Here is an 11,856-nt window from a genome sequence, read left to right as displayed (position 1 = left end):
ACCCAAATTCCGAGCTTTTATTTCTTTCCTAATGGTTTTGTACGCATTATTTGCTTTTACACTGATTCCTATGGGGAAAATGGCTTCTACTTACAAACCTTTCTACTTAAGAACCTGGTCAAGGAACGAATTAAGTTCTTAAGTAGAGGTACCACTGTACTTTACACAGACAGAGTTGGACGTAGTGATACGTCCATTCACTCTGACAGAATGGTATTTGCAAGACAGGATAAAAGGTTCCTTGGGGATACTCCAAATAAAGAGCAGGGGATGAAGGAAGGAAAAATAACATGTTCGCTTCAAAGGGAAGGACTACAGTTCAAGTATATGGTATATTTTGTTTCTTTGCAGAAATATATGAATTTTTATTTCTGATGAATGGAATTCTTCATAAGGAATTCTTAAGAACCTAAGAAGAGCCCTGCTGAATCGGGCCAAAGCCCATCGAGTCCAGCATTCTGTGTCCCACAGTGGCCCACCAATTGTCCATGGGGATCTTGAGCAGAAAGAGAAGGTAAAACCCTCCCTTTCCCTTGACCCCCAACAAATGGTCCCCAAGGGAACCCTGCCTGCCTCAACCAACATAGAGGCGGCTCTTGGACATCCATTTTAATAACCACCTATGATACACTTGGCCTCCATGAATCTGTCTAATCCTGCCTTGAAGCTATCCAGGCTGACAGCTGTCACAACCTCTTCTGGAAGTGAATTCCATAAACCAATTTCTTCATTCTTCACTGTCGTAAATAGTGTCAAATAGTTGAACCGATTATTGTACAGCTTTTAAGATCTTTACTATCAGTATTGATGAGTGTTTTAAGTTTCTAAACTTGAGTTAAGAGTTTAATTCTTCATAAGGACTTATGGAACTGTCGAATTTGTTATGAACCCAATGACCTGGGAATCAAAAATGATCTTTAAATATGGGAGGGGATACATAAAGCAGAAGGACGATGCGAACGTTTGAAAGATTGTTTTGACACTTTGTCATATCTTATTGTTGATTGTAACATAACATTTGAAAATAAATTTTAAAAAATCAGAAGCAAAAAAACAGACATATTTGTCAAGAATCATGAAACAATGTCGTCTGGCGGGGCCCAGGGGAAGAGCCTTCTCTGTGGCGGCCCCGATCCTCTGGAACCAACTCCCTCCGGAGTTCAGAACTGCCCCCACCCTCCTTGCCTTTCACAAACGCCTAAAAACCCATCTTTGCCGCCAGGCATGCGGAAATTGATTCTCCCGGGCCATTCCATTTTATGTATGGTTTGTTTGGGATGCATGACTGTTTTTTATAATAAGGGTTTTAAACTGTTCTTTTTTAACCATTAGATTTGTACTATGTATTGTTGTTGTAAGCCGCTCCGAGCCTCCGAAGAGGGGTGGCATACAAATCAAATCAAATCAAATCAAATCAAATCAATCAACCAACCAACCAACCAACCAACCAACCAACCAACCAACCAACCAATCAATAATAATAATAATAATAATAATTATTATTATTATTATTATTATTATTATTATTATTATTGATTATTATTGAGAAGAAGCTGGTAACTACAGGCCAGTTAGCTTGACATCAGTTGTAGTTAAAATGATGGAGACTCTACTCAAAAAGAGGATAAATCAGCACCTAAAAAACAATAACTTATTAGACCCAAATCAGCATGGCTTTACTGAAGGCAAATCATGTCAGACTAATCTCATTGATTTCTTTGACTATGTCACAAAGGTGTTGGATGAAGGTGGTGCCGTGGATATTGCCTACCTGGACTTCAGCAAAGCCTTTGATACGGTTCCACATAAAGAGCTGATAGATAAATTAGTGAAGATTGGACTTAATCCCTGGATAGTTCAATGGATTTGCAGCTGGCTGAAGCGTAGACATCAGAGAGTTATTGTTAATGGCGAGTATTCTGAGCAGAGTCAGGTTACAAGCGGTGTGCCACAAGGATCTGTTCTGGGTCCTATTCTTTTTAATATATTTGTGAGTGACATAGGGGAAGGTTTGGTAGGGAAGGTTTGCCTATTTGCCGATGACTCTAAAGTGTGCAATAGGGTTGATATTCCTGGAGGCGTCTGTAATATGGTAAATGATTTAGCTTTACTAGATAAATGGTCTAAGCAATGGAAACTGCAGTTTAATGTTTCCAAATGTAAAATAATGCACTTGGGGAAAAGGAATCCTCAATCTGAGTATTGTATTGGCAGTTCCAGTGTTGGCAAATACTTCAAAAGAAAAGGATTTAGGGGTAGTGATTTCTGACAGTCTCAAAATGGGTGAACAGTGCAGTCAGGTGGTAGGGAAAGCAAGTAGGATGCTTGGCTGCATAGCTAGAGGTATAACAAGCAGGAAGAGGGAGATTATGATCCCACTATATAGAATGCTGGTGAGACCACATTTGGAATACTGTGTTCAGTTCTGGAGACCTCACCTACAAAAAGATATTGACAAAATTGAACGGGTCCAAAGACGGGCTACAAGAATGGTGGAAGGTCTTAAGCATAAAACGTATCAGGAAAGACTTAATGAACTCAATCTGTATAGTCTGGAGGACAGAAGGAAAAGGGGGGACATGATCGAAACATTTAAATATATTAAAGGGTTAAATAAGGTCCAGGAGGGAAGTGTTTTTAATAGGAAAGTGAACACAAGAACAAGGGGACACAATCTGAAGTTAGTTGGGGGAAAGATCAAAAGCGACATGAGAAAATATTATTTTACTGAAAGAGTAGTAGATCCTTGGAACAAACTTCCAGCAGATGTGGTAGATAAATCCACAGTAACTGAATTTAAACATGCCTGGGATAAACATATATCCATCCTAAGATAAAATACAGAAAATAGTATAAGGGCAGACTAGATGGACCATGAGGTCTTTTTCTGCCGTCAGACTTCTATGTTTCTATGTTTCTAATAATAAATAATTCTGAAGCATAACACACCAGACATTGTGATTGTGGAGAAAAAGAAAGTATGGACCATCGACATCGCAATCCCAGGGGACAGCAGAATTGAGGAGAAGCAGCTAGAGAAATTAGTGAAATACGAAGATCTAAAAATTGAGCTGCAACGACTCTGGCATAAGCCCGTGAAAGTGGTCCCAGTGGTACTTGGCACGCTGGGCGCTGGGCCAAAGGATCTCAGCGGACATTTGAAAACCATTGGAATTGACAAAGTCTGCGGAGAGGGGCGGCATACAAATCTAAATAAACATAAACAAACATAAACAAACATAAAATCTCCATCTGTCAATTGCAAAAGGCCGCTTTACTGGGATCGGCAAACATAATTCACCACTACATCACTCAGTCTTAGGTGCTTGGGAAGCGCCCGACTGGTGATGAAATACGAAATCCAACATAGTGACCTCGTTTGCTGTGTTGTACTGAGATAATAATAATAATAATAATAATAATAATAATAATAATAATAATAATTTATTAGATTTGTATGCCGCCCCCTCCAAAGACTAGGGGCGGCTCACAACAATTAATAATAATAATAATAATAATAATAATAATAATAATAATAATAATAATAAATAATAATAATAATAATAATAATAATAATAATAATAATAGATTTGTATGCCGCCCCTCTCCGAAGACTCGGGGTGGCTCACAACAATTAATAATAATAATAATAATAATAATAATAATAATAATAATACTAATGAGGTACGACACTTAAGGATTGTCTTAGGAGTCAACTAAGCAATGAGGAATCAATCAATAGTAATAAAAATCTTAAGGATGCAAGCAACAAGTGACAGTCCTACAGTCATAAGTGGAAGGTGGAGGAGGCAGTGGAGGTGGTCCAGTCAAAGGGGCGGGGCTTCTGGGGAATGGGCGGGGCCTCCACCCAGGTGAGCACCCCTGCCACCTGTAGCTCCCGCAGATCGAAGGCAGAAGCTCGAGGTGGGTCCAGAGCCACTGTTGGGTTCGCTCGCTCTGCTTCCCCGCCTGCCAACAACCCTCTTTCTTGCCAACCCCCATGGCGCCTGTTGCCTTCCTCCTCTGCCTCTTCGGGGCCCTCCTGATGCTCTCCCCGGAGCTGCTGATGGGGAACCCGCAGGCTCCCACCGTCCTGCCCGATGCGGAGGTGCAGAAAGCCCTGGCCTTCGCGGTGGAGGAATACAACCAGCAGATAAAGTGTCGCAACTATTTCAAACAACTGCACCTTCAGAAAGCGTTTACCCAGGTGTGTGTCTGGAGTTGGGGAGGATTTGGGGAGGGGGGTTGTAGTAGGTGGGCAGTCACGTTGGATCCTCGGAGTAGCCCAGGGACTTGGGAATGTTTGGGGAAACAATGACAAGAGTGGTTAGACTGATATCTACAAAGTCAGCCTCTTGCCTCCTCGTTTTATGCCTCTTGGAAGGACGGAAGGACGAGTCGCCCTTGAGCCAGTCAGGATCGAACTCCTGACAGGCTGCAGAGTTAGCCTGCGATGCAATGGGTTTGTTGTGGGGCTGGAGGGAGCTCTATGGGAGGGACTGTTATCCTGGAGCTGAACCAAATAATAATGATAACGATAACAATCACGATCACGATAATAATAATAATAATAATAATAATAATAATATATTATTATTATTATTATCATTATTATCATTATTATCATTATTATTATTGCTTCAAGGAGAGGGGCGGCATACAAATCTTATTATTATAATCTAATAAATACAAATACAAGGGTTTTAAGTCTCTCTACATGGGGCTACCTTTGAAAAGTCTTCGGAAACTTCAGATCGTGCAGAATGCAGCTGCGAGAGCAATTATGGGCGTCTCTAAGTATGCCCATATCACTCCAACACTCCGCAGTCTGCATTGGTTGCCGATCAGTTTCCAGTCACAATTCAAAGTGTTGGTTATGACCTACAAAGCCCTTCATGGCACCGGACCAGAATATCTTCGGGACCGCCTCCTGCCGCACGAATCCCAGCGACCGGTTAGGTCCCACAGAGTCGGCCTTCTCCGGGTCCCGTCAACCAAACAATGCCGTCTGGCGGGACCCAGGGGAAGAGCCTTCTCTGTGGGGGCCCCGACCCTCTGGAACCAGCTCCCCCCTGAGATTAGGATTGCCCCCACCCTCCCTGCCTTTCGTAAACTCCGTAAGACCCACCTCTGCCGTCAGGCATGGGGGAACTAAACATCTCCCCCTTGCCCATGTTGTTTTGCCATTGATTGATTGAATGTGTTTCTATTTTTATATACATTGGGATTGTTTTATGAATTTATTAATTTTAAACTGTAATTAGATTGGTGGGCATTGGATTTGTTATTATGCACTGTTTTTATTATTGTTGTGAGCCGCCCCGAGTCTTCGGAGAGGGGCGGCATACAAATCTTAATAATAATAATAATAATAATAATAATAATAATAATAATAATAATAATATATTATTATTATTATTATTATTATTATTATTATTATTATTATTATTATTATCATTATTATTATTGCTTCAAGGAGAGGGGCAACATACAAATCTAATTATTATTATTATTATTATTATTATTATTATTATTATTATTATTAATTAGATTTGTATGCCGCCCCTCTCCGAAGACTCGGGGCGGCTCACAACAACATAAAGAGTGTACAAATCCAATTTTTTAAAAAATACCATTTAAAACCCTTGTACAGTATTTGTATTTATTAGATTTGTATGCCGCCCCTCTCCGAAGACTCTTATAACTTATATTACTATAATTATAATAGACTCTTATATTATTCCCTTATAAGGAAATAATCACACAATACAATCAAACCATGCACCCACCTTGACAATTGTGTGTGTGTGTGTTTGTCTGATGCAGAAATATTTCCTCCTGCTGCTCCAAAAGCATAACGTTTTTTCCGCGTTGCAGCTAATGAACCTGATTATATTTGTAATTAATTCAAAGGCCACGTACTTATTTTTTAACTTCAGTGGTTCTCCTCCTACCTCTCCGGTCGGTCGCAGTCGGTGTTGGTGGGGGGGTCAGAGGTCGACCTGTAGGTCTCTCCCTTATGGGGTGCCTCAGGGGTCGGTCCTCTCCCCTCTGCTATTTAATATCTATATGAAACCAATGGGTGAGATCATCCAAGGGCATGGGGTGAGGTATCATCAATACGCCGATGATACCCAGTTATACATCTCCACCCCATGTCCAGTCAACGAAGCAGTGGATGTGATGTGCCGGTGCCTGGAGGCTGATGGGGTCTGGATGGGTGTCAACAAGCTCAAACTCAACCCAGACAAGACGGAGTGGCTGTGGGTCTTGCCTCCCAAGGACAATTCCATCTGTCCGTCCATTACCCTGGGGGGAGGATTATTGACCCCCTCAGAGAGGGTTCGCAACTTGGCCGTCCTCCTCGATCCACAGCTCACATTGGAACACCATCTTTCGGCTGTGGCGAGGGGGGCGTTTGCCCAGGTTCGCCTGGTGCACCAGTTGCGGCCCTATTTGGACAAGGAGTCATTGCTCACAGTCGCTCATGCCCTCATCACCTCGAGGTTCGATTACTGCAACGCTCTCTACATGGGGCTACCTTTGAAAAGTGTTCGGAAACTTCAGATCGTGCAGAATGCGGCCGCGAGAACCATCGTGGGGCTTCCAAGATTCACCCATGTTTCTACAACACTCCGTGGCCTGTACTGGCTGCCGATCAGTTTCCAGTCACAATTCAAAGTGTTGGTCATGACCTTTAAAGCCCTACATGGCATTGGACCAGAGTACCTCCGGAACCGCCTGCTACCGCACGAATCCCAGCGACCGATAAGGTCCCACAGAGTTGGCCTTCTCCGGGTCCCGTTGACTAAACAATGTTGTTTGGTGGGCCCCAGGGGAAGAGCCTTCTCTGTGGCGGCCCCAGCCCTCTGAAATCAACTCCCCCTGGAGATTAGAACTGCCCCCACCCTCCTTGTCTTTCGTAAATTATTCAAGACCCACCTATATTGCCAGGCATGGAGGAACTGAGACACCTTCCCCAGGCTTTTATATTTTATGTTTGGTATGTATGTGTTGTTTGGTTTTAAATGATGAGGTTTATATGTTTTTTCCCTTCTCTTTTAATATTAGATTTGTTCCATTGTAATATTGTTTTTATTATTGTTGTGAGCCGCCCCATGTCTTCGGAGAGGGGCGGCAGACAAATCTTTTTTTTAAAAAAAAATTATTGAAATTTTCAAAAGGACAAACAAGGACATACAACACTAAACATTTAAGGAGCTACCATTGCTCCTCTTGTCGTAGAAGTCTAACTAATACAAAAATATAAAAAATCCTAACTATGATCAGATCAAAGCAGAAATGTCATACATGTAAGTTACATTCTTGTTAATTTTAACTCTATATTTTCGATATTAAACTCATTCATTAAACTTTCTTAGATTTTAAAATATTCTATGCTTATACAAACAGAAAAAACAAGAGAAAAAAGTTATTAATAATACTATTTAATATTTCGTTCTATATTATAGTTAACTATTAATACCATTTTTAAAATTCCACCAATCATATACTTTATCCCATATTTTATAATATTCTGTTTCAGTTTGATTATTTAAACGTTTAGTCGTCATATCAAGTTCTGCACATTCTATAATTTTTTAAAATAGTTCAGTATCTTTTGGTATTGTATTTTCTTTCCATTTCTGTGCGAATACTATTCGTGCCGCAACCAATATATGTATTATTAAACAATAAATTTCTTTTTTATACTTTGTATTTGAAATACCCAATAAAAACAATTCGGGAGATTTTTTTATCTTCTCCTTTGTTATTTCATTTATCCAATTCTCTACTTTGTTCCAAAATATTTTTGTCTCAGGACATGTCCACCACACATGATAATATGTACCAATTTCTTTTTTACAGACAAATCTAATAAATTATTATTATTATTATTATTATTATTATTATTATTATTATTATTATAACTCCAGGGAGATACTAGGGACGAATACCACCTGAAGGTGGAGATGATCAAAACAGTATGTAGAAAGACGCGTGGCCGGAGAATGAATTATGAGAGGATCCAGAGATGCCAGCTACCTGGAGGGAATCCGGAGGTGAGATTGATTGGTATACATGTATTCCAATTATTTATTTGTCCTTTAACTGATAAATTAAATTCTCTGAGCTCAGCAGCCACCTCTGCAAAGTTAGGTTTTCGTTATTTTCTTTTCTTTTTTTTAAAAAAAAATAATATAATCTTTATTGAAGATAAATAGGGGAAGGGGATACATAAAGCCAAAGGACGATGCGAATATTGGTACAAGTGTCTATGAATTTAGAATACACAGTTATAAATCAAAATACAGGCTTGCTTGCTTGCTTGCTTGCTTGCTTGCTTGCTTTATTTAGTTATTTATTTATTTATTTATTTATTTATTTAGTTATTTAGTTATTTAGTTATTTAGTTATTTAGTTATTTAGTTATTTAGTTATTTAGTTATTTAGTTATTTAGTTATTTAGTTATTTAGTTATTTAGTTATTTAGTTATTTAGTTATTTAGTTATTTAGTTATTTAGTTATTTAGTTATTTAGTTATTTAGTTGATTTATATGCCGCCCCTCTCCGGAGACTCAAAACGGCTAACAGTAACAATAAAACAGTGTACAATAGTAATCTAATACTAAAAACGATTAAAAAACCCATTAATATAAAAACCAAACATATATACATACATACCATGCATAGAATTGTAGAGGTCTAGGGGGAAAGAGGATCTCAATTCCCCCATGCCTGACGGCAGAGGTGGGTTTTACGTAGCTTGCGAAAGGCAAGGAGGGTGGGGGCAATTCTAATCTCTGGGGGGAGTTGGTTCCAGAGGGCCGGGGCCGCCACATATATAGAGGAAAATAAGGCTAAAGAGAGAGAAAGAAAAAGAGAGAAAAGGGGGAAGGAAAGAGGACAAATTAAAAATAAAAGAAGAAGAAAGAAGAGACAAATTCATAGCTATAAATTTAAGATGTCGTAAACAGTGTCAACTTATCTGTTGACCCAATCACTCTACAGCTTTTAAGGTCTTTACTATCAATATAGCGGAGAGAGTTTTAAGTTTCTAGACTTGAGTTAGAGTTTAAGTTTTGCTGTTTTGAATTTGTTCATCCTTTTATTCATGGTGTTATTTTATAAGTTGGTGGGATAGTTGTTTGGGTGAAGGGTAAAAGGATCATGATGGAGTTGTGTATGGTTTTTTTTTTTCCATCTAGCCAGATGTACCATTTATTTATGCCACGCTTTATAGAATTTATTTTCGTGGGCGATTCCAATTCCAAACATTAGGGGGTGACCACAGTAGTGGTGCTTGCTGTTTGAGGGGCTGCCCCAAAGAGAATGCGTGGTCAGCCTATTCTCCAAAGCACCTGAAGGCAGGACCAGAAGAAACAGATGGAAAGACATGAAATAGTAACACTGCTTTATAATGCATTTATAAGACCATACTTGGAATATTATTGCATCCAGTTTTGGAATTCAAGCGCCATTTGTCTGAAATAGTACAGAGTCACCAGCTAGAGGGGATTGTCAATATTGATTGTGTCCTCATTCCTTATTTGACCCTGATGACAATCACAAGATTCTTGACAAATGTGTCTTTTTCTTTTATGGACACTGAGAGCATCTGCACCAAAGACAAATTCCTTGTGTGTCCAATCACACTTGGCCAATAAATAATTCTATTCTATTCTATTCTATTCTATCCTATATTCTATTCTGTTCTATTCTGTTCTATTCTGTTGTGATTCTGCCTGAGGCTCCTCAGGGACTGGCTGGATCTCTGCCAGATCCATGCCCAGAGGAGGAGGACAGTGAACAGGAGGGCGAGGACCAGGCAGACGGGGGAGAGGAACGTCAGGAAGAGGAGGAGGGAGAGCAGCCTGAGACCCCGGGGGGGGGGGCTCTCCCCAGCTAGTAGCCTGGATTCATTGGATGAAGACGCACAGGCTATCATAGACATGAGGCAGAGACGTGCGGCTCAAAGACGGGGCCAATTAGAAAGGTATTTCCATCCCTGAATTGGCAACAGCTGGGTTTGGGTGTGGTTCTCCTCAGCAGGGTTGAAAAGGCAGGCCCGCCCTTGCAGTCTTGTGGAGAGTTATCAATTGGGAGTCCTGTGACCTTGCTTCGATTCTGGGCGTCTCTGATCTCGGCTTGTGGCCTAGAAGTCTGGAAGACTTGGGGGAGGCGTGGGTTTTATTACCTCCAGCGTTGTTTTTGCCAGCAAGAATCCTGTTTTATTGCCTGGCCTTCGTGAAACCTCTGTGAAGCTTCAGAGTGTTCCTGTCTGTAAGAACAGTTTCTGTTACCTGTGTTTGCTTGGAATTATATAAACTGCCTTTGCTTTTTACCAGTGTGTCTGGATACTCTTTTTGGTTGGTGTTGGCTTCTGGGGGGGACCCAGACAGAACATATTCTATTCCATTCTATACTCTATTCTATATTCTATTCTATATTCTATTCTATATTCTATTCTATATTCTATTCTATATTCTATTCTATATTCTATTCTATATTCTATTCTATTCTCTTGAGCAGCGGGGGTTGGACTAGATCAGTGGTCCCCAACGTTTTTTCCACCAGGGACCAGTTTCAGCAAGACAATTTTTCTATGGCCCAGTGGGGGCGGAAAGGGGCGTGGTTGGGGGCGGGATTAAGCATGGGGGTGCTGGTCCTCCCTGCCCCTCTTTCCCACCATCATCCTGTGGCTGGCAGAACCTGCCTCCCAAGCCCTCTTGCCCAGCGGGAGCTAAGCGCTGGAGAGAGGGGGTCAGGCTGGCCCTCCTGCCTCTCCCCAGCCAAAAACGCAAAAGCGCCCCGCGGCAGAAGCCAAAAGAGGCTTGAGCCTCTCAGTCCTTCCCGCCCCTCTGTCCCATCCATCGTCCTGTGGCCGGCAGAACCTGCCTCCCGAGGCCTCTTGCCCGGCGAGAGGCGAATCGCTGGAGGGAGGGGGTGGTGGCATGAGGGCCGGCAGCTGCTGACTCCATGGACCGGTGCAACATGCCCCGCGGCCCGGTACTGGTCTGCGGCCCGGTGGTTGGGGACCCCTGGACTAGATGACCTCCAAGTTCCCGTCCAACTCTGTATTTCTCTCTCATTCCCTTCCAGAAACGATTGTGCTACTTTAAAGTCAGCCCACGCTTACCGCGCAACGAAACCCTCTTCACAACCGTTGCCTGCACCTTAGTGGCCACTTCCTAGGACCTCGCCTGCTCCGCCTAAGGATTCTGAACGTGTCCAGCAGCCGAGCAACCTCTGGTGTCCAAGCTGGGTCCACACCAAGCTTCGAGTCTTCTGCCACAAGTCAGGAATGAGACGGTTTGCTTCAGCCCAAATTCTCATCTTCCGAGCTTCTCAAATTCTTCCCTGACATCCAGGGAGACCTTTTCTTACACTTCTCCTCTTTTATATCATGTTCCTCTTTGAGAAGAATCAATATTTTGCTAATTCAGCTCGCTAATCTTAATAAAGCTGTCAGCCTGACGTTTCCGCCTTGTGTCTTTTTCTTGTCCAAATCCCGTCCAACCTTCAGGTTTTGACAAACACAACACAATGAACGACACAAGGGCTTCTCCTGGAAAGCCTTTGCTTTGTCCAGCTGGGGGCTTCTGCTTTGCCCATCTATGGGTGTGCGTGCCTATGTGTATGTATGTATGTATGTATGTATGTATGTATGTATGTATGTATGTATGTATGCATAGTTCCCTCTAAGCTGAGCAGTGAGCAATCGCTCACTTAAAAATCATCATCAACTCAGAGTTTTCCAAACCTGCCCAGAAGCCGAGAGGGAAAGAGTGAGAGGGAAGGAGAGAGAGAGGAAGAGAGGAAGAGAGAGAAACAGATAGAAAAAAGAGAGGAAG

The 11,856-nt window shown here is 41.6% G+C and overlaps 1 protein-coding gene across 1 annotated transcript; it reads left to right on the top strand.

Moving 5' to 3' along the window:
• The first annotated feature begins 4,024 nt into the window (after nucleotides 1-4,024).
• Nucleotides 4,025-11,197, top strand: LOC139175439 (cystatin-like). Its single transcript, XM_070766564.1, has 3 exons — nucleotides 4,025-4,207; nucleotides 7,938-8,063; nucleotides 11,105-11,197. Exons 1-3 carry the CDS (start codon nucleotides 4,046-4,048, stop codon nucleotides 11,195-11,197), a joined length of 381 nt encoding a protein of 126 aa, XP_070622665.1. The 5' UTR covers nucleotides 4,025-4,045.
• Nucleotides 11,198-11,856: the final 659 nt, after the last annotated feature.

Source organism: Erythrolamprus reginae, chromosome 13 (genome assembly GCF_031021105.1).
Source record: "Erythrolamprus reginae isolate rEryReg1 chromosome 13, rEryReg1.hap1, whole genome shotgun sequence".
NCBI lineage: Eukaryota > Metazoa > Chordata > Lepidosauria > Squamata > Dipsadidae > Erythrolamprus > Erythrolamprus reginae.
This window is presented reverse-complemented; position numbering and strand designations above follow the sequence as displayed.